Source organism: Seriola aureovittata, chromosome 22 (genome assembly GCF_021018895.1).
Source record: "Seriola aureovittata isolate HTS-2021-v1 ecotype China chromosome 22, ASM2101889v1, whole genome shotgun sequence".
Lineage (NCBI taxonomy): Eukaryota > Metazoa > Chordata > Actinopteri > Carangiformes > Carangidae > Seriola > Seriola aureovittata.
The window spans coordinates 17,742,974-17,766,667 of NC_079385.1; the positions used below are offsets into that span (position 1 = coordinate 17,742,974).

General features: G+C 42.9%; 1 protein-coding gene across 3 annotated transcripts in view; it reads left to right on the top strand.

The window, feature by feature from the left end:
- LOC130163754 (ankyrin repeat and BTB/POZ domain-containing protein 3-A) overlaps positions 1 to 23,235 on the top strand; it is a 166,538-nt gene extending 143,303 nt beyond the window's left edge. The window contains exons 4-17 of one of the 3 annotated variants that reach the window (XM_056368112.1): positions 1,314 to 1,466; positions 2,790 to 2,955; positions 6,380 to 6,469; positions 8,376 to 8,477; positions 9,390 to 9,483; positions 11,080 to 11,215; positions 12,494 to 12,726; positions 14,101 to 14,279; positions 14,548 to 14,653; positions 16,202 to 16,304; positions 16,396 to 16,513; positions 17,414 to 17,482; positions 17,588 to 17,701; positions 18,793 to 23,235. In XM_056368112.1, the coding sequence (XP_056224087.1) occupies positions 1,314 to 1,466; positions 2,790 to 2,955; positions 6,380 to 6,469; positions 8,376 to 8,477; positions 9,390 to 9,483; positions 11,080 to 11,215; positions 12,494 to 12,726; positions 14,101 to 14,279; positions 14,548 to 14,653; positions 16,202 to 16,304; positions 16,396 to 16,513; positions 17,414 to 17,482; positions 17,588 to 17,701; positions 18,793 to 19,023 (1,894 nt within the window). In that variant the 3' untranslated portion in view covers positions 19,024 to 23,235. The remainder of the gene's footprint in view (positions 1 to 1,313; positions 1,467 to 2,789; positions 2,956 to 6,379; positions 6,470 to 8,375; positions 8,478 to 9,389; positions 9,484 to 11,079; positions 11,216 to 12,493; positions 12,727 to 14,100; positions 14,280 to 14,547; positions 14,654 to 16,201; positions 16,305 to 16,395; positions 16,514 to 17,413; positions 17,483 to 17,587; positions 17,702 to 18,792) is intronic. The other 2 variants (XM_056368113.1, XM_056368114.1) reach the window with 2 other exon arrangements.
- Positions 23,236 to 23,694: the final 459 nt, after the last annotated feature.

Below are 23,694 nucleotides of genomic sequence, written 5' to 3' on the forward strand. Positions count from 1 at the left end.
CCTCAGCCGTAAGAAAAAACCACGAGAGAAACATCCAGGAGTCAAGGACGCGGCGTTTTCAACCAATTTTTAAAGCTGTAGCTGCAGCTGCCAAAGACAACACTCGCTGTAGCTGTCAAACTCAGCAGCAACAGAGTAGAAAAGAAAAGGCTGCTTTTGTCCTCCTTTATCTGAAATCAAGAACGCATTCTTTCAACGGTTACTGGATTTGAAGTGGTAATCTGCCACTGCCATCGTTGTAAACTGCATCATGTGCTGTGTGAGAACAGAGAGCTTGCCTCATTTAACGCTCAGTTAAGTGTAAAAGGATGGGGGCGCCTCAGTACCTTACCTGGTTAGCTGCACACCATTAAGGCCGGGTTTGAATCCAGCTCTCTCTCTCTCTCACTGTCACTATCACAATAAAGGCGAAATGCCTAAAAATAACTTTAAAAAATACATATACGTGGATGGAAGGACATTAAAGGAATCGATGGACATTTTGGGAAACACTTTTATTCACTTTCTCGCCGAGAGTTCGATGAGAAGATTGATTTAATCCCGCTCTTGTGACTGTGCATGAAGTACAGAGCTGGCGCCAGGCAATAATTAGCTTGCAAGTTATAATAAAATATATATAGCTGTTAATTAAGTCTCAAGTCTGTTTTATTTTATATGGTAATATAAAGATATTTAAGGGGTTAAACGTCTGCAGGCCTGTACACGGCCGTGCACTGTGCCCACACACACACACCACCACCTGAACTTTAACACTCGAACGCCTGCAGGTTCCCTCTCGGCTAAATTTAAAATCAATTCATCAGAGGCTTTTAGACATAATTATAGCAGTTTATAAGGCATGACCCACAGTGGACCTGCGACATGTCCCCTGTTGGCTCGGTGGAGTGTTGCTAGGTGTGTAATGATGGGAAGGAGCTCTGTTGGATAGGTACGCTGGCACACACACACACACACACACACATACACACACACACACTAGTCCTAGAAAGAAATGATGAAATATGAACATGTCAGCCAGGCAAAGACCCATTACTGATTTTGATTAAAGGAGGTAATAACAGCATTTAGGGAGGTTTCAGCATCTAGATCTCTTTCTGTTCTGGACTGTCTGAGTCCTAAATTATGAATACTGATGTGGTGTAGCTGTCTTTTGAGTCATCTGTAAGGGCATCTTTAATTAGAAAGTTTGTGGCTATCAATGTTGGACCACAGTCTATATTAAATGATTTTATTTGAAAGGTGAATAGAGCACACACTGTGAAACCCGTTTTACCTGGAGAAAACCTAATCTGACGCGTGCGTTTCCTCTGCAGGCCGTTCCTGGTACTGCCTCCGCTGATGGAGTGGATCCGGGTGGCGGTCGCGCACACTGAGCATCGACGAAGCTTCTCCGTGGACAGCGACGACGTGAGGCAGGCCGCCAGGCTGCTGCTCCCCGGCGTGGACTGCGAACCACGACAAATAAAGTAAGATTATGATTCTCATAACGTGGTCGTAGGGCAACAACCCAGCTGCTTGTGGAGGTAGAAATAACCTCACTGCTTTAGCTGCACCCCAGTGAATGACACCAAACTGTAACTGTGGGGAGGGATTCAGGTTTGTGACACCTGTATTGCAAGAAAATACCAAGTGAGAATATCAGCCACAGTCTTTCTTGGTTCTGGAAGTGTTGCATCACCAATAAACTTTTGCCCGTGAGCCCATTATCTCAGAAATATCCCAGCGGTCACACAACAGGTCCAACTACTGTATGCACACATCCTCAGGAAAGTTATGATGTGCACCTATAAATCTAGCCCTCTTTTTTTGACTAGAAATAATTATAACATGCTTGTTATAAAAGCAAGATATCCAAACTGTCATCATAACAGAGAGCAGATGAGACTGAGGTCCCATATGTTACACTTCTCCTGTGTTTTATTTTGAAGTGTTGATCCATAAGAAGATATATTTTCATCTCAGTGTAGTTTTACATCTCCTCTCTCCGGCTTCTCTCTGGAGCTCTAGCAACAACAGGTCAGTGAGCCAATCAGAAGAGAGGAGGCTCTGAGCCTCTCTTCTGATTTTAAAGCTCAGTGTCTGAATACAGGCTGTGTGCATTCCTCTGTGGACTGAGGCTTTGATACTTTCACAGTATTAATATAGAAGCTAGACCTGCTTTATAATCAAACAACACATGGACATCTACCTTTAGACTGTGTGAGACCTTTGAGGCTGAGTCCTCGCCACAGTGGCTGGGGTTTAAATCCAGCCCTTTACTGCATGTCCTCCCCTCCCTCTCTCCTGCCTTCCCTGTCTCTCTCCACTCTCTCTGCCAAAAGAAATTAAAATTCAGCACATAACTAACAAGACATTGACAAACATCATGAAGAGGTTCCTCTGTGACCCCGTGGAAACTTCAGCAGTGACAGCTGTTCTCAGCGTGGATTAACAGGCTTTTCAGGGAGACGTGAATGAGTAATAATGAGTCATAGCAGAAGCTTTACCTGGAGAAAAGCTACTTTAGGAAATAAGGAAAGTAGAGAACAAGAAGCACGCAAAGGAAAATGATATGTTAACAAATGCAAACTCTAGTGAAATGACTTTGTGAGCAAACAGTTCAATTTTTTTTTTATATGAACCATTCATTTTATGACACCAAGAGTTTAAGTTGCGAAAAAGCAGAGCGGCAGTCGTTTTGTGTTTCCTCCGGTGTGCGGCGGAGATGTATACCCACGGATCGACAAAATCCATTTCTGAGATAAGCCCCCACCTAATCACAGTAATGGATCTGTTTATTCCGTCTGCAGAGCGGAGGATTGCTTCTGTGCCACCCGAAAGCTGGACGCAGCCTCCACGGAGGCCAAGTTCCTGCAGGATCTGGGCTTCAGGATGCTCAACTGCGGACGGACGGACCTGGTCAAGCAGGCCGTGAACCTGCTGGGGCCTGATGGCATCAACAGCATGAGCGAGCAGGTCTGGCACTTAACACACACACTCCTACACGTATGCACAGCGTTGACATCACACACCTACACGGGCATAGTGGAGAGCGATGAGCAATGAATTGTGATTTTCTAACCAGTATTACCTGGCAACCCGTCCCAGTTCTCACACATGCTGGGCACAGACTGCTCCCTGTGAGTAATGCAATGTGCTACATTCTTGTGCCATGATGCAACTTTTCAAAATTCACATTATTTAGACTGGATCAAAATCAGGCTGCAGCAAATGATTCTTTTCATTACTGATTGATAAACAGATTTAATTTTAAATGGATAAAACTCAATAAAAGACGGTGACAGAGCGAAGCCCTTCTCGCCCTGGTCACTCAGTTTGGCTGAACGAGTCCTGATGGTTCCAGACCTTTTCCATTTCAGGATTATTGAGGTCACCGTGCTCCTGGAAACACTCAAAGCTTTAGAAATGGTTTTATACCCTTTGCCCCGATCTGTGGGCCAACACAATTTCATCACAAAGCTCTACAGAGAGTTTCTAGGACTTCAGGGTTTTTGTTCTGACTCGCAGTGTGGATTGTTAGACCTTCTATCCAAAGGTGTCCCGTCAGTTCATTTTGCCACGGGTGGACTACAGTCGAGATCTAGACTCATCTCAGGGATAATAAAAGCAAACAGCAAAAGGGTCTGAATACTTCTGCGAATACACACGTTTGCAAAAAACGTCTAAAAGATCGTAGATTGACGTTAATCCACATACAGATATAAAGAGACTGACAGTAGCTTTGCATTATAACTCCACTGTTCATCCAAAAGATGAGGGAGGAAAAGAATGATCTCGTCATACTGCAGCACTTTTCCCGGCCTTGAGCTTTGATGGGTTTTGCTTTGACCGTCGGGTCGATATCTCGGCTTTACTGCATCCAAGTGTTAATGTCATTTGGGAATTTCTAAATTCCCCTGTCAGTGGAGATATCGGTTGTTCCTTGCACTAAGTGGAAGTTAATAGTGCAATCTGATTTTCCATGGTCAGAAAGCTGTGCCTGATTAAGTTCAATTAAGAAACTTTTAGCAGGTTTCCACTCAGGGTTTGTGTTTGTACTTAAGCCCCTTTTTTGAGTTTGTTTCTAACGTAAGATTTGTCTTTTAAAAAACACTGACTCTGATTTCTAGCAGGTTGATTCATGCCACATTCAGTCAGATCGTTCAACTGGAAGAGACCTGAGTTCCCTTTCGGTATTTGCACGTCCTTATCAGTATAACAAATTGTATTGACACTTTTCCTCCTCACTCCTCACATAAATATGTCGCCGTGGTGACACACAGGCTTTTACTCCCTTTGTAAAAGTCTAAATGGTGCAGGGGACCAGACAGCGTTACAGGAGCGATAAAGTGAAATCTGCTGTCTGTCATCACGGCTGAGAGGCATTTGAACTCATCGTGATGATCATCGGGGTCAGTCATCTATCGCCCTGCAGCCGTCTGCTGATTAAGTAGATCGGCGTCCAGGAAATGTTTAAGGATGAATCACCACAAAGGGATGTGAGCCCTCAACATAAAATGCTGTGCTGTGTTACGAGCCGGTCGTAAAAAAGGCCTCTGTTGAACATAACGGCTCAGATCAGGCATATGATTGAAGTCTGTTTTATGGAAATCTCGTCCAAAAAAACACACTGGAAAACATTCTCCGCTTTAGTCCGGACCGCCTGGTGCACGGGACGCTCGCTTTACATTAAAGTTCTTTCGTTATTTCATTTCCTCTTTGCAATAACACTTGAGTGAAGCTTGGCCACGCCGCTCGGAGCGTAATGTGTGTGGGCTCGTCAGGCTCAAGAGAGTGCTCGGTGCATATGGTGGCATGCAGAGATATATGATGTTACGGGAGGAGTTTTGCAGCTCGCCTCTGTTGTCGCTCTTGTCGGTTATTTTGAGAAAATTAGAACTTGAGAGCAAACCGCTGGAAAAGCCTCTGATTGACAGGATGGGCTGCATGTTATGTAGGAATACCGAGTTTATTCGAGTGCAATCCTTTAGGCACGGAGCTGATTAGTGAACTTATATCTTCCACATATGGCACTTCAGAGGTTCCTTATGACAGAATGGTGATTTAAAGAACATTACGTAAAGAGAGACTCGGGGACTAAATGTATTTGCGTTGGTTTCCCCCGTTGAAGTAATGAGCACAGCTGCTGGTGAGCTCCTTATAGAACGGCTAATGGGCTCCTCAGGGCTTTGCTGATAGCACACAAATCCATGTTCACATTTCTTATGGTATGGTTAACAGAAATGACCAAAGCGTGAGCCCTCACAATGTAATGTCATGGGTGTTTGTTCGGTACGATAATGAATAGACGTGATAGATAGAGAATAGTAATTTGTTTCTCAACACAACAAGCGTCCGATCATGAGTCTTTCTAAAGCTGCAATAAAACCGTCAGATGTGTATTTTGTATTACTAGCTGTACAATAATTGTCTTATTATTTATATGATTGAATTCAACCCTTTTAGATAGATAATCAGTAAATCTAAAGAACTCAAAAGCCACAGTCTTTCATGTGTTTTAGTTTTTTCTCCAGAACAGTTAAAGTCCCAGAATCCATTAGGCCACAGGACCGCCAGTCCATCGCAGAGCTACCGCACATGCCCTCACATTCACACCACTTAGATGCTGAGGGGAGTTAAGAGTTTAAAGTCCACCGAGCCTGGGTGTGTTTGGACCGTGGGAGGAAAGTGGAGCACACACTCAAAGCACGGAGATGGATTCAGACTCCGAGGCAATACAATACGAAAAATGTATCCCTATTTCTCACCTTGACCAAATAACCCAAGGTCAAACATTAGTATCTGCTCTGCTCCGGAGATGTAGTCAGTGTGACGAGCTTTTTTGGTTTGTTTTTAGTTTATAGAAAAGTATTCAACATTTTAGAGGAAATAGTGGAAAGTACATTTCTTTACTTCTTTCATATAACAAAACAAGAAGTTTGTGATTGATAGAAAAGAGGTTCTAACTCTTTATTTTAATAGAAGGTATAGTCCCTGACAGAAAGGAGTTAGAAGTCTTTTATCCAATCTGTTCTCACTTTCTCTGTTAGTGGCCGACGAAGGGAAACTTGAACATCAGAGACAAAACTCAATCTGAGCTTCATTGTGAAGGCGACTGGCAGGGTGATAGGCGTCCCACACACCCACCTGTCTAACTATCTCTGACAAGCAGGTCCCTCCACAAGTCCTGGTCTGTACCGGGCTGCACACAACAACCTTCACTGTGAGAAACACTCCCATCAGGAGCGCTGCTCAGTTCATCAGGACGACACACAGGAGAAAATCTGCACATGAAAACTTTTGCGCTCTAGTGTTTTTAGAGATTGTTTCTGTCGTGTTGCGTTTTGTATATCGTATGTAATAGGAGTAACCCCCCCCCCTCCCGTCCTCCCTCCTGCAGGGGATGACCCCGCTCATGTACGCCTGTGTCCGCGGCGACGAGGCCATGGTCCAGATGCTGCTCGACGCCGGAGCCGACATCAACAGCGAGGTCAGTGTCGCCCCGTAAAAAGTCTGTGAAACGCAGTAAACGTCACATTGGTTCCACATTTTTATTTTTTTTTGTTTTTTGTTGATGTATCTGTCCAATATGTTCATTTGTTTCTGTGTACCAGTGAAAACGATGAACCAGCTTTGTGTCACCCCTCTCTCCCCCCCCTCCGCCCCTTCCCCCTCTGTCTCCATTGTCTCACCTGCTCTCGGCATGCTCTCTGTTCTCCTGGCAGCTCATTACATGAAGTGCACTGATAAGAAACAACAAACAAGGACCACTCGCACAGTAACAATGATAGTTTGTCCCGGCGCTGATACGGAATAATAATCCACTGATACTCCCCCAGTGCGCGGGGCAGTTACTTCATTACATGTTACATTTTTAACACTGTAGACGTGCAGCAGCTGTTTTTCCTTTACACCACATCAAAAATGCATCGCTGTCGTACGAGAGTGTGCACTTATGTAACTCGCTCCCGCTGACTGTACGTGAAGCATGAACCTCATTGCATTTATATATTGTGTTGAAGTAAGAAAAAGTAACAGTGGAGCTATGTTGCTTTTTGTCTGCAGTGTGTGAATGTGTGTGTGTGTGTGTGTGTGTGTGTGTGTGTGTGTGTGCAGCTGCTTCAGTCTCAGTTGGCAACAAGAACATGCAAGAATAGAAAAAGCCTCATGGACTCTCCTCCCCCACAGTGACCTCACTGTTGACTCCTGTGGTTGCTCCGATGGTTTAGTGCTTGTGTTTAGTGCAGGTGTGTCGACTCAAAAGCAAAGTGCTACCTGAGTTTATGTGCTGATAAACTGCTCATTTCCCATGTATTTCTAATGGAGTCATGGCCATGCAGATGTTTTTATGTCTGAAATAATTTATCTAATGACTTAATTAAATAATCTATGAGCCACGATTCAATAAATGTTGTTTGTTTTCCTAAACCAATGTCTTGGTTTTGGTCTCAGGGTGATTAAATGGATACGAAAGTCAAAATATTTGTATTTTTTTAACAGATTTTCCTTTAAATCAGACTTTTTTTTTCTTGTGAAATATTTTTGCCTCGAAAGATCCTTCAAAATAAACAGCTTGAAAAGAGAAAAATCCCTCTGAGCCTTTAAGTAAAGTTAAAGCAGACGCTGCCGCACATCCCTGATTATCACTATTTAAAGCATTTTGTTAAAATGACACTCCAGAGTCTTTATGTTTGAATATATCGCAGCCAGTGACGCCGTCTGTTTGTGCTGAAACTGACTGATATTATGAAGTAATTAATAATTCATCGCCGTGAAGACAAAAAACACCAACAGTCCCAGCGTTGTTTAGCATCGCAGCTGGAATGAAACGTGACATTATATTAAACATGCGTGTGGAAGAGGCCTCCTCCGGGCGACATTTAGAAATCATTTCTTTAATTCACTCTGTGATAAAAAGCCACTGTAGAAATCGCGGAGCAGCATCGTGGCTCTTTAATTCGACTCTGCCGCCGGTTTTTCTTCATGAGTCAGCAGCGCCCGTCTCGTCAGTGTCTGTAGTCTTCGCCTGTGTTGTATTTTCTCTCCGGTTTCATTCCCTCTTTGAAATGAAATGAAACCCTATTTAGAGATGGAGCTGGGCAGATAGTACGGCGTGTGGTCACAGGGCCGTGCCCGGGCAGATATACTCAGTAACCGCGTCACGTTGACACCGACGATTCAGATGAGACGTAGAACAGAAGTGAAACTCAAGAGGGAAAAAAAATCACCCTCTGCCATCCTGCCCTCCTTCGCTTACACTTCTCCTCCTGCATACTGCTTCTCGCTCCTCCTCCCCCCCCCCCCCCCCCCCCCCCCAGCCCCCCGCCCCTCGCCCTGAGCTGTGAATGTTAATGGCTGTATATCTCTCTCCCTGAACCTCACCTATGACTTCCCAGGTGCCAAGCACAGTAAACAAGCACCCCTCAGTTTATCCTGAAACGCGCCAGGGGACGCCACTCACTTTCGCCGTGTTACACGGACACGTCCCTGTCGTGCAGGTAGTGACGTTTATGACCTGTAACCATTAACCTGTGGCCCTTGCCGTGACCTTTGCACCAAAATGAGGATGATAATGATGATGATGATTATTATTATGGTGCCTCATAATAATAATAATAATAATAATAATAATAACAATGCCAGTGTGTCCTTTTTATTTCTCCTTCTTGATCCTATTTGTGCAGTAATGATTTCTTTGTGGAGACGACCCGATCGAGGCGAACTCTCCAGACCGAGTTTGTTTTTAATAATGTATGCTCTTCAGATGTGTAGATGAGTCACCCAGTCCCCTGGTTTTCACCAGAACTGGATCTGAGGATTGGTCCTACAGCAGCAGGGAGGAATTTCCAGAGGCAAGCGAAAACAGAGCAGACCTCAGCCAGCCTGATACACAGCCGCAGGGATGCCAAATTTCAGTGTTTTGTTCAGTTCTGTTCAGTTGTAATATATAATAGATTCTCTTGCAGTAGTAACTCTACGAGCTGACTCTGGCTGACAGCCTGATGAGCAGCCTTCAGGATTTTCTCAATTATTAATCTGCACCACTGCAATCAGAGTTTTTTGTTTTTTGGGGGTGGGTGGGAGGTGGAGGGGGGGGGGGGGGTGATAGAAAAAGAAGCCATTTTGATTTTTCCTTTTTCAGCTCGACACCAACAATAACTCGCCCCAGACAGAACCTGATGAGGAAGTGCAGCTAGGAGAGTGTTTAATGTCCAGAGCTCGGACAGTCTCTAAATGAGGTGGTTTAGGTTTCCAGCAGTTGAGGCTTTTCCCTCCTGCCAAGCCTGATTGTAACACACCGTCTCCCCCTCGCCTGTTTTCTTCCTCCCTTCTCTCCCTCCTGGTTTGTGCCCCCCCCCCCTCCTCCCCCCTTCTCCCCCCCTCTCCACCTCTTCCCATCCCCGCCACAGTTGTTGCTGGATAATAGAGCGAATGTGGAGGGCGCCCTGCAGGATGGGGCGGAGAACTACACAGAGACCCCGCTTCAGCTGGCCTCTGCTGCAGGTAATAACACACACACACACACACACACACACACACACACACACACACACACACACAGCCTTCCTGATGTGAACATTTGACCCAAGTATTCTCATTCCTGACGAAGCGTATGAGGGATTAGTCGTGACATGTTTGATTCTAAGCTCACCAGAAGGCATTCTTACTCTGCTTTAATCATCTAATTAATTCATCACTTTCAATTACGATCTCGGATTCAGGACGGCGGTGGATTTTAGATGCTGCCTCTCAGGGTTGCGCCGCTGTGTACTTGTGCAGCCATGTATGAACGAACCTGCAGCAGGTATATTTAAATCCGTCAGTCAGAACGGGCTTTAAAGTGTCCGTCGGAGCAGAACCGAACGTGCGTTTAAAGAAAAGTCTGAAATTGTTCGGAGTCTCTCATATCTGTGCAGTAGATGTGAATCAATGTAAATATAAATCAAAACACAACAGGTGGTGTACGGGAGTGTCTCTTTAAGGTGTGCGCACGCCCCCACGTTGCCACGGTAACGAGATGAAAACACACAGCCGGGGCTAATGAACCGCTATTAACATCCTACTCATGAAATAATAAATAATGTAGCCGAAGTAAAGACCACAATCCCAGAGGTAATTTGTGTTAATGAATAGCAAAGAGTGAGGAAACTTTCCAAGCACAGAATTATTTAAATGCAGGTTCAGACTCTTTTTCTGACTGTTTTTACTGTGACATTAACTTCACTGGGATGTAAAAAGCTCAAATAAGCGGCGCACAGAGCAGAGTCTCCATGGTGTCAGATAACGTCTGAAGTGTTGGTATTAATCGCCTTTACTACGGTAGTTTCTGGGTTTTTTTTCTTCAGCAGATCTCGCTGCTCTCGTCACTCGATTCCATTTAAAGCTGCAATATGGAATTCAGTGAATGTGAAAAGGGTAATTTGATGATTTGTATTTTGTTTTATTGTACACCTGAAGCGCCTCCCTTCGAAACACAAACATCAGTGGCGGAAGAAGTTTTCAGATCCTTTTACATGAGTAGAAGTACCAATACCAGACTGTAGAAATACTCCACTACAAGTAAAAGTCCAAGTAAATGTATGTAAAGTGTTTCTTCTGCAGAACAAAAAGTAAATGTCAGTAAATGTATTTTTCAGTTTATTATAGAACAAACACTGAGAACATGAAACTTTAACACACTTTTTTTACCACCTGTATCCAGTCACTTAATACATTTCTGGACTGTAATGTGTCTTTTCTTATGATCTTGAATGTGTTTCCCTTCATCTCATTTCCTGTTTTGTCAAATTAAAGGAATCTTGCACGAGAAAGAAAAATGTCAAAATCTGTTAAACTGAATCGAATTCTTAAATTGTGGAAATTAGTGTAAAACAACAACTTTCCTCAAATGTCTCGTGAAGTTCTAGTAACATAAAGTCATTATCCTGGTATAACTGGTCAAATTGAAGCTGATTTAAATGTAAAATCTCATCCTACACAGTAAGTAAAGTTGTCAAATGTAAATACAGGAAGGTAAAAAAAGAACAGAAATAATAGAGTAGCTCAGAATAGTACTAGAGTAAATGTACTGAAGCGTCATCTGAGTGTTTTGCTCTTCAGGTAACTTTGAGTTGGTGAGTTTGCTTTTGGAACGAGGGGCGGACCCCATGATCGGGACCATGTGTCGAAACGGCATCTCCTCCGCCCCGCTGGGAGACATGAACTCATACAGCCTGGCAGCAGCACATGGCCACAGGTAACACACACACACACACACACACACATGTGCCAACCACCAGTGATGCGTATATCTATTACCACGGCGTTGATCCGTTTACACGCTCTGCCCCGGTCGTTCTCCCTCCCACCAAATCCTGCAGCGTATGAGAGGCAGATATCTCAGTTTCCCTGTCGGACAGCAGGCGACGATAAGCGCCGCAGTCTGCTCAGAGCCACTTACGGCTTCAGTGTGACATCGTTTCCCTGCAGCTGAGTAAGATAAAGCCCATTAACATTCAGGGCAGTGAGAGCTGCTAGGAAGTGGAGTGGAGGCGCAAGCCAACAACACAATGCAGCATTATTAAGACAATCAATTATGGTATGATGATCATGCTGCAGCGTGTTGTGAGCGAGGTTCAAACTGCACAGGAGAGGAGGTGAGAAGTTCTCACACGCAGTTGCTCAGGCACAATGATGAAAAGGTACAAAACACGGCTCGCTCTTTCAAGTTCCTCTTTTTAGAAGTTTTGAAAGATTCTAAGAAAAGATTGATCTGTTTTTATCTCAACACATTAAGCTGAAATTAGCAGAAAAAATTAGCGAGCCTCCACCAAAAGAGGAAAAAATAAACCTTCAACTTGTTCCAGACTTGTTTTTCTTGCAGGTTATATCTTGTTAGCTTTTAAGCTAGTCACCAAAACATCTAAGAATCATTTCAGAGGAAGGAAAGTGTGCAAAGATAGAGACGTCACAGCGAGGGACAGGATGTCCGAAACGCCAGCGCCTCCTTGCTGAAGCAGATGGTTCACTGATGCGTCCTGAAGCTGTGATCACACTGTATATGTTAATGTAAACAGCTGAAGTCTATTCTTCTTCAGAGGAGTCCATCTGTTACTGCTGCGTCATCCCGGAGCAGAAACCGTGCCACGTTGTGATGAGTTTACAGACTAAAAACAAAGCAAGAGAATCACTTTCAGCTTCTACATTTACGACTCTGCGGACCCGGTTCAGAGGACGCAATTGTGCTTCGTTAAGTGCATGAGAATATTTGGAGTGTCATCAGAGCTGAATGAGCTTAACGTGGAGTTAACTCAGAATGTGTAGGTCAAATTTAGATCCGTTTTCCGGCCTGTGATCATCCACCTCACAGCTTTTCCTCCTACGACTGACCCCAGGCCTTCCTGTTTCTCCCCGAAGCTTCCTTCTCTTTTTACCTCTTGCCCCCCGACCATAAAACCATCTGCCATTCAGTCTTATCGCTCTGCTTTCCTTTAATCTCCATCTGTGTCTTTATCGTCTCCCTCTTCCCCTCCAGGAATGTGTTTCGGAGGCTCCTGTCGCAGTCGGAGAAGGAGAAGGGGGATGTGCTGTCCCTGGAGGAGATCCTGGCCGAGGGTTCGGATCCCGGGGAGAAGAGGTTGGCTCTGCAGGCTAACAGCGGAGGGACCCTGCGAACAGGAAAGGCCAAACTGAGAGCCCTGAGAGAGGCCATGTACCATAGCGCAGAGCACGGCCATGTGGACATCACCATAGACATCCGCAGCTTAGGTCAGATTTACTAATACATGCTTCACTGGCACACATGCCTCGCTCTGTGCTGCCTCCAGCTGTCCTGGAGCTGTGCTCATGCTGTGCCTGTCCTGTCCCGTCCTGTCCAGTCCTGTGCTGTCCTGTACACACCCTCAGCAATCACCGCTACTCATCCAACCATGAAACTGTCTCCGAAGCGGGACTTTTTATATCCGAGGCGATAATAGCCCGGGCCAAAAGGTGTGAACACGATTATGAAAAGGTGTCCTCGAGCGCTGCTCATCTTGTAGACGTGGCAATCATCAGCTGTCAGCCCGACATCGTCCACTTCATCGGGCACAGGACCTCGTGTGGCTGTTGATTTGGTTTAATTGATTTTAAGTGACAAAACAGTTTCGCCACACGGTCCAGCTGTTGGTTGCATCACAGTGTTCCTCAGCAGATGGAGTTATAGACAGGAAAGGAATAGTTTGATATTTTATTCTCTTGGCAAGAGTAAGACACGAGAGGATCGATGACCCTCTCGTGTCTGTGCGATAGGTATGACGCTAGCCAGTTAGCTTAGCTTAGCACAAAGGCTGGAAACAAATGGAAACAGCTAGCCTGGCTCTGTGGAAACAAATCCACCTACAGGAACCTGGAAAGCTCATTAATCAACACATTATATCCTGTTTGTTTTGTCAGTACATAAAACAAAGTGTAAAAGCAACATCCTGTGGTTTTACAGGGGATTATAACTAAATATTATAAGATTGTCAACTACTGTTTGCAAGAATTACACTTTTAATCTCAGCTATTGAATTTTGTTTCAGAAAATAGTGAAAAATGCCCATGAAAACGTCCCAGCGCCCAAGGTGAAAACTTTAATTTGCACTTTTTGTCCGAGCAGCAGTCTGAAACTCAAAGATAACGAATTCACGATGATATAAAACATCAAAAAGCAGCAAATCCTCAAATGTGAGCGGCTCAAACGAGTGAATGTTTGGTTGATAAATGACCTATCAATGAATTTTCCACTCAGTTAATCATCTAATAATTTCAGCCGCGCTGTTGAAACTCGGAGCTCCCCCCGTCACGCCATGATTTACGTTGATTTCATGCGCACATCATTCACTGCTCATCATATTGTTGCTGAACATTACAGTCATTTTTTTCTAACAGGACATCCTTTGATTATATTGCTGCTTTTTTTTTTTTTTTTATTCCCACCGGAGCCTCCGACTTTCCACTAATCCAACACTCACCGTGCAGTTGCCCTTCAAAACTCGCACTAACGCCATAAAGTGATGGAAACATGGTCGGTTCTCTCGCCCCTTGAAACCGCTCAGACGTGCAGACTTTCCCTTTCTGCCGTAAGTGTGTATTTACTTCTCCGTGTGGTGGTGTTCCCAGGCGTGCCCTGGACGCTGCACACCTGGCTCGAGTCCCTGCGCACCTGCTTCATCCAGCACCGCCGGCCGCTGATCCAGGGCCTGCTCAAAGACTTCAGCTGCATCCAGGAGGAGGAGTACACCGAGGAGCTGATCACGCACGGCCTGCCGCTCATGTTCCAGATCCTCCGCACCAGCAAGGTCACCGGGGCTTTCTCTCACCTGCATGTAAACAAAGTGCTTGTTAGGGAAACATCAGACAGAGTGAGGCTGGGTTTGCTGGGAATACAAACTGTCCTGTGCTCATGTGCAACGGTGACATTAATACTCACATTTGCATATATTTAGTTGCATTCTAAACCATATTATCATACATTTGCATGAAATTTGGTCCTGAATAACTCAGAGGCCGCGGAACCGTAATCTGTGTGAAGTTTGTGCCCTCACTCGTGCTGGTGTGTGTTTGCAGAATGAGGTGATAAGCCAGCAGCTGTCGGTTATCTTCACCCAGTGCTACGGGCCCTTCCCCATCCCTAAGCTGACAGAGATCAAGAAGAAACAGACCTCGCGCTTAGGTAAGAGAGCCGGTTAAAAATAGTGGCTGCTCCTCAACGCTCTCCTGTGCTTCCTGCGCTAAAGGAAGCCGAGTGACGAGGGAGTGACGGCAGGGTCTGAATCACAGTGGGAAACCAGGGGATTCTTGTTTTTCTGGGGGGGGGGGTTTGTCTCCCACTTTGGCGAGGTCGGAGATCACATGTCAATCAAGCTGATTTAATACGAGGAAACATGTTCCTGGTCTTTCTTCAGCAGCTTTTATAAACTCTCTCGTTCGGCCCTTTAAAATCACAAAAAGGCAAATGTTAATTACATTAATATCACTCCACTTTATTGACTAATACAACAATTTATTCTCAACATTTGGGAAATATCACAGTGTAATTAAATTCTTTGTTCAGTTTTTCAGAATTGAAACACCCCCGACCCAAGATTAACCCTTATCTTCTTCAGCAGCTCAAAAACTGTTTTATCAGCTCGATGCTTCGTGATTTTCATTTAATGAGAATTGTTGATGAAGTGAAGACGTTCAGATTTCTGCTGACAGCAGCTAAAAAAACATGTTTAATTACAACTGATCTTCATCTGCTGCATGATAATCACCTGTGACTGACCCTCCCAAATCTGCTTCATAACATTTTTAACAATAACAGAATGAATGTATTTCCTGATGCATGGCCACTGTAATACAACACATTAATACTTTGTAGTAACTCCAGTTTTCTGTCATGTTTGTCACAGTTCTAGGTTTTACCACTTATCTACATGAGGTTTTAACACGGTCTGCAGAGAAGAATAAAATACCTAAAGAAGAAGTGAAAAAAAGTTTGTTTTATAATTATTTGTTTAATTATTTTACACATGAAGCCGAGGCGTCTGTGTGACTCCGAAGCACAGAGAAGGAAAACGATCTGCAACAAACAGTTTATCCTCCAGAGTTCTTTAAAATTTTGAACCTTCATGGTCTCGGTTTGTTTTCCAAGCAGATATTTTTTGTTCCCACGTCACTGATGATGTGATTTATCAGTTTAATCTGGTATTAAAAGCTCCTTTGAAGTCGGGAAGGTCACAGACATTTCCACATTTCCATTTTTTTTCTTTTTATTTTTCAGATGTTGTTTTTAATTAGAGCAAGAGGAAGCTGTGAAAGCCTCAGTGACTGTGCTGCAGCACCACCTAGTGTCTGTTTATCAACAGGGTGAAAATACAATGACAAACGGTTTGTTATTTTGTGTGTGAAGACGATTAAAGCTTGAAAAATCTTTGACAGCTAATTAATTCATCACAGTACTCAAGGATGCTCTTTGAGACGCATCTAAAAAGCAGCGGATATCAAATCCAAATTGGCTGCGTTTTTACAATTCCTCTCAAATGGAAATAGTTGTATTTCGATAACGTGGCGCTGATCGCTAAGTGATGAATCGCCCCGAGAGTAATTAATGACCACATTAGCTTAATCTTCTGCTGTTTGCTGTTCTGCATCCACGCTGTAGGAGACGTGAATAATGATGCATCATTACAATGTTTTTATTGAGTTTTCATTGTCATCATCTTTCCTTTTTTTTCAGACCCTCACTTCCTGAACAACAAGGAGATGTCGGACGTTACTTTCCTGGTGGAGGGGAAACCATTTTATGCACATAAAGTTTTGCTGTTTACAGCGTCACCCAGGTAACCGGAACATTTCGCCCTTATGTTTATTGCTGCATTTTTTTTTTTTTTTTGTGTCTTTTATCTTTATTTTTTTCCACGTACAAAACAGCTGTGATGTCCCCCTGAGTTCTCCTCTGTCATCCAGGTTCAAGTCGCTGCTACAAAACCGACCAGCAGCAGAAAACACCTGTATTGAAATCAGCCATGTCAAGTACAATATATTCCACGTAAGAACTTTATTCTATTACCTGCTAATAAAAGTCCTCAAATCGACAATCAACACATTACAAATATATATTCCTGAAAGAGTTGTGACCAGGATGTTTTACTGTGTGCAGGATTATTTTATTTAAATAAAGTATGTGATGACAGCTCTGTTTCTAAATGACCTCACACACTCAGTCTGATAGTTTCCGTTCTGTTATTTCTCCCCATGAAAAGAGCGTCACATTGGTTTTAATCTGGAGCTGAAAATAGTTCCCAACAAATGCATTTCCTCCAGTCTGAGTAACGTTTGCTAAAATAAATAGATAAATAAATAGACAGGATATGGAAGTCAGAAAGTATTTTCATGGGATTTGTTTGACGATAACAAAAACGTTGAATGTAGGTGCAGATACTGATTTACTGTATCTGTGATGAGCTACAGGTGTCAGCTACATCAGCCTGGTTGGATTTATCTACTGCCATCTACTGATTATTGGTTTTTATCATCAATTGATCTGTTGGTTATTTTCCAATCAGTAGTTTAAACTGCGGTGTGTCAGGAAATCGTTAAATAGGATCCAAGGTGACTCACCTAATGATTAATAACAGAATAATTAACTTTCTGTGAGTGAGTATTGATGAGCTCTGGAATCAGTATCTAAACATCAATATCTTAACCTTTTATTTGTCGATACTAGTGACGAGTTCGGGATGTTTTTATTACTTTAAGTAAATGTTCCTGAGCCAAACCTGAAATGTATTAAATCTAAATGAGTCATTTCAAGTTAATTTCCTTTATATTAATTAAATTTGGATTCAGAAAAACTCCCACAACCAAAACAGTAAAGATTAGTAACATTACAAAACTAAAAGAAATGTAGATTATGATACAGACTGAAGCCTGTTGTGTTGTGTTTCAGCTGGTCATGCAGTATCTGTACTGTGGAGGCACCGAGTCGTTGCACATACGCAACACTGAAGTTATGGAGGTAAGACAGACTTAACCGACGCCTGCTGAGCGACAGCGCTGGTATTAGCGTTTCTAATCCCGAGTCCTGTGCCTCATTCTGTGCGGCTGTACTGTTCCCCCGCAGCTCCTGTCTGCAGCCAAATTCTTCCAACTAGAGGCCCTTCAGAGACACTGTGAGATCATCTGCTCCAAGAACATCACCACCGAAACCTGCGTGGACCTCTACAAACACGCCAAGGTGAGCACTTCCTTCTGGGAACAGATTAAATTATTTGTCAAGTTGTCGTAAAACAGAGCAAATATGTTCCTGTAATAAACTCTCACACACTCTCACTAACAGGCCCCTGTGGATTCATAAAAATGTGATATTAAATATTGATGAAACACTCACACTGCCTGTTACAGCTGTTTTTAAAAGCCGCACTAATCAATAGTTTTATGTGACGACGATCTAAAGACAGTGTAATGTGAAAGGTGTCGCTTTTCATTTTCCCGTTATCACCCGGCTCCGCTCGCCTCTGCAGATGTTTAGCATCTTCAGTCTCATTGTTTTGGTTTTAACAGGCAATAACTTCAGTGTTTGAGTTCAGGTTCGCTCCCATTGCTCTCACAGTGATGCGTTCAGGGAACGCTCTGTAAAAACTGATTGGTTTTAAAGTGTCCTATGTTCCCAGGAGTGCAGGAACAGCTTTCTGAAAGCTTCGGCCTCCAAACCTTTTTCTCTCTTAGTCACTGTTTGTATCTGACGTGTGACAGTTGAACCTGCTGGCCTTGTTGCTGTGAGTATTTCTGTGAATTCTTTAAATGGAGTAGTTGTCCATTTTCTTTTTCACCATTTTCTCACTGTTCTTCTTGAATCTGCGGCGTCTTTTTGTTTGTCTGTTGTTCGTAGTTTCACCTCGGGATTAATTGGCACTTTTTGAGGAGAAAGATTCTTTTGTTTGTCGTTTTGACCTCGAGTGACCTTCAGTTCACTGTCATGATTTCACTTTAAATGCAATTTAGTTTTCAGACTTTGGTTTTGGGGACCAGAGAGGGAACGACTTTATTATTTATGCTGTGCTCCTGCCCCCCCAAATTATTGCACTTTTTCTGGACTTTCTGTCATGAAAATGATCCGATTTTAATGTTTTCATTAAAGCCGCAGCATGAAGAATTTGAAAATGTCTGACTTTGGCGCCTTCGAGCTGCAGCATCAATGAGCTGAAAGAAACAACAACGCTGCACCTTTCATTAAGATTGTCTCAAACACATTTACACGTAGTTGTTTTAATGCAGCTTCCAAAGCAGTTAACCGCTCTCTTCGCCATCTTCGTTTTTTTCTTGCAGTTCCTTGGCGCCACGGAGCTCACGGCTTTCATCGAGGGCTATTTCCTGAAGAACATGGTGCTGCTGATCGAACTCGACAGCTTCAAGCAGCTTCTGTACGAACCTCCCCCCGCCGAGAGCCCCGCGTCCAGCCCCGGCATCTGCTCCGACATCCTGCTCGACCTGGAGAAGACTCTGGCCACGCGCATCCACTCCATCCACCTCTCCACCTCCAAGGGCTCCGTGGTGTGACGCCGTCCTCCTCCGGAGCGCTCCGATCCAGCCGCAGCATCCATGTAACACCATCACCAGTGTCCCGCCATTACAGCCCCCCCCCCACCTCCCTCCCACCTGGTCCCAGCCCCACTGCTGAAGAGGAGTTTTTATGTCAGGGATTCCCTTTAATTCTGCCCGTTGCAGCCAACGGAGGGGTTCATGTTGGCGTACGAGACGAAAGCGGAGAAACTTTTCCCGCTTCGTCGGAGGCTTGAACTCGTCGTCCTGATGGCTCCCACTGATCACATCACACCCCATACAGTTAAAAAAAAAAAAAACTGTCACACAAACAATAAAGTGACCTGACCCAGCAGTATCACTTAGACCTAACCATGATTATAAAACTTTCTATCGTATTTCATATAGAATACATGCATGAAATACATACTGTACACCTTTTTTGCTTAAAAGGTAGAGTAGAATTTTAACTCAATAAAAGCAGCTTTCTCATCATCTCTGATATGAGACTTCAGTTTACAAATAACATCACTGTATGGAAGTGGATGCCATCGCAGTAGAAAGTTTCACACATGCCAAAACATAAATATAATCCTACTATACAACCAATAAAAGTGACTCGTAGCAATGCCAGCAGACAGATTTTAGGCGGACTTGTTTGAACTTCTTTCCATTTCATTCTGTCACTTCTATGTTGGATTCGTTTCACTGTGTTATATATCTACTGTGTGCAGAGGCCAAACTGATCACAGGAACTTCCACCGTGGCCGACACCGCAGCGCTGATTCAGACTCGAGGCGGCCCACTCAGTGAAATCTATGCTGACGTACGCTTGAAACACGGATGTCCAACTGGGAAATTAACTTGTGGTAACTCCACGAGCACTGTCGGGTTTATTTCTTTTTATTTTTTTTATTTTTTATTTTATTTTTCTTTTGCATGACACCTCCTCCACTGAGCTGCCCTGATATTGCTTTTTATGCAGAGCTTACTTCACGAACCAATTTCGCCAAAAAAAAGGGGAAGTGAGGGAAAACGCTGCTTATTAACTTTGTATCTACTGCAAAACAGACTGGACTGAGCCGGGTCTGGAGATGGATTTTGACAGGGAATTTCTCTTAAAGATATTTAAAGCAAAGTGTAAATACGTCCTGAAAGTCATCGTGCTGGTCGTTCTTTTTATTTTTCTTTTGTAAACTGATGTACAGTATTCTCCTACACTCGCTTGGCTGAAGACAACAGTCTCATTGAATGTGCTCCCTGAACAGTTCGTTCCTGCTGTATGTCTCTGTTTATGCAAAGTTGCATGTTTAATCTGTTTCGTACGACCCCTCCCTCTCGCCGTAGGTGTGCTGTCTGTGTAGATGGGTAGGGCTGAGTAGGATGTTGATTGTTCCAGTTGAAGTCCAATCGAAGGACGTTCCTTCACATCGTTTCGCTGTTTCTGATACATTCCAAATGATCAGGGTAGATCTCTGTCACCTTTTGTTTTTAAATTTCACCTCATCTGAATTTATCAGTAACAAGCAGCACTGGATTTATTAGAGACGCAACGTTAACAGACAAACGTGACCCAAAAAATCTGCCTGTTTTAAAACTAAATAAATACATAAAGTCGAAAACTGGGCAAAAAGAAAAAATTGGAAAAGTTGGTGGATAAAAATCGATTAAAGCTAAAAGTTCATTGGAGATCATGAAAACATTTCATCATGTTATCCACATTGTTTTTGGAGGAATTAGCTCCACCAGCTGTTTATCTTGATGTTGCCCAACTCCCAACATCTGCACAGGAGTAGTGGATGAAACAGCTGGTTGAATCGTCGGTGCAGAAGAGTCACAACTGTTTTTGATTGAAGGAAAAGAGGGAGAAGTTAACTAAGGAGTATTTCAGAAATGATGTTTTGTGTTGAACAGGGGGTTGAACTTAAAGATTACAGTTTGGAAGAAACTGAGAAACACAATCTGAAGCTTTAAAGAATTTAAATAAAGCCAAAACAAAGGCGGAACAAAATCCCAAACACCTGAGCCAAAGACCCGTAGAGGAAAAAATGAAAATCTTTTCTTTTTTTTCAAAATAAAAGATGCAAAATAAACAGATTTTATATGTTTAAAAAAAAGTGAGTAGAGAGGCAGATCAGACAATAAAAAAGTCCATGTTTCATTTGTATTCTATTAATTTTGACATTGTGGTGTTTACATCAGTTATTGATGATGTATTGGCTCAGGTGTTTTGAGAATTTGATTGGTTGTTCCAGCCTGTGGCTTTAGTGTAGAGACGTGTTGTGTTCGTATTGTCCGTTTGACGCCTGAGATGTTGCGTCTGTAATGAACCCGGTGCTGAAAGTATTCACACATTTGACTTTTTGTTTCGTGTTAATGACATTTTTTCCTCCGCACCTGCCCGCCTGCTGTGCATTTAGATAACGCCTTGGTTTCCGGTTCCGGAAAAGGACCAAATGCTAAAGCGGACTCCCTCTGGAGTTTAAAGTCGCTCGATCTAAATCGTTTAATAAAATCTGAAGAATCCCCGTTTGACCCGACCATGACCTTCTCGCTCAGACACAACACTTCTTGATTTAGGAAGAAACCATACGGTCTATTTTATGAATGTAACAATGCAACAAAAGTCGGATATTTACAAAATGTGCAACGTCTCCAGTCCAGCAACAAAACCAAAAGAAGATGCTTCCCTCTGTTTCTAACAGCTTACAATGCAAACGTCTCGAAAGTGTCCTCATAGTTTGTGGTGGTTGTTTCTACATGAATCTGACTGTACCTTCAGAGAACAGACAAAGCTTATGACTTCAGATATTGTAGCACACTCAAAATTACTTAAATATTTGTTTTGGGCCAAAAAAAAATACAGTCTAAGAGAGAAGAGAAACATATAGGAATATACGAGCTGGTTTTAAGTTCTGTAAATAGTTACAGAAAGTGAAATATAGATATTATCCTACGACTTTATTTTCTTACCTACATACATAGCACTATATATTTTATTTTACATTCCACAGCTATTTTGTTTTACAAAAGTGAAAATGATTATATAAAAAGATGCTTTAAAGTTTTGAAATCAAGCAATATTTCCATCGGACTGTATTATTTTGACGAGTACAATGAATAATATGCCACAGGATACGGAGCTATAATATAAATGTGAATTGAAAGACACATAACGGACAAACGAGTGACTGAAAAAAGCCTGAATATATTCTTTTTCTTTGTATTCTTGTGACATCCCACCGTGTGTTTTATTTTAAATGTATTTCACTCATTTTAAAAGACTATTTCTACCGTATAGACTGCCAGTCTGTTGATTTTACCCTGATAGCTTTTCACTGAAGCTGTTACTTAGACTAAACTCTGGTTGAGAAACATTCACTTTTACTGCATAAACTGAATCATTACACACGCCCACACATCTGAAACTTACTATTTAAATGTGAAATGTAACTTAAAGATGCAAACCGTTTTGTCTCCGCAGAGGTAAAAAGGTTCATAATGATGTCAAGCACTTTTTGTGCTAGTGTTACTGTAGCCTCACACAATCAGAAGCATTAGTATTTGAACTGTAAGCTTAGGTTTGAGTCTCGTTGTGACCAACAGCAGCTGAATATGGCTTTAACATTACCAGATGAGAGACTTGAAGCTTGTCTCTGTTTCTATCAGTCTGAATGTTATGTCATTAGCAATAGACGAACTTTAGCTTGCCCCCACCACCACCACCACCCCACCCCGCCCCGCCCCACCTGTACTGGCGCTTTTGATTCGAAACTGGGTCAAAGCCGTAGAGTAAATGTCGGTTCGCATGGCTCTTCTTGTTTAATGTTGTTGAGAATGTGCTCTGTACACCAGCTCTGTTGAACAGGACTCTCCCCCTTTAGTTGTCTGAGCATTTATTTGCCTGCGTATTTGTTCCTGGTAATAAACAACGATTTCTCCTAGAAGCAGTGGAAACATGCATGGGCTGTTCACTAGATTTCAAATCCACGTGGGGGATGAACTTTTTGCAAATTCTTTTTCTTTTTCTTTTTTTTTTTCCTTTGATGAGAACATGTATATTGTACAAAATATATATATATATATGAAATATAAATTATACATGGTGTGAGAAGCAGGGATGTGGTGGAGTATAACAACAAAGAGGAATGTTACACTCGTGCTACAGTTTCTGTCGTTCCATGACATGCTTTTGTGGACAGCTAATAAACGACCACAGTTTAAACCGTATTTTGTTTGTGCAGTATTTAAACTGTCGGATGAATTTGACATGAACTGATGCTGATATTCACGGTACGTTGGGGGGAGGAAACCTCTAATCTTTTGTGATCTCCAGCTGGTAAAAACTTTCTTTCTTTTCCAGTCAAATATCTCAACGAGACGACACAGATTTTGGTGCGTTCATGTTCCCCGGAGGATGAATCCCGTGACCTTTCATCCCGTGACCTTTCATCTCCTGCAGATACTGATGTTTTTAGTTGGTGTTTACTGCTGCATATGGTTTTCGGGTTGTCCTTCCCGTTCCCGTGAGCACGGTATCTCAGCAACACCTTGACTGAACTTCTACAAATTTAGTAAAAATTTTCCACCGGACTCAAGGATGAACTGATTTGATTTTGAGGGTCAAAGGTCAAAGGTCAGTGTGTCCTCACAAAATGTGGTTTTGAGCTTGTGAACGCAATATCTCCA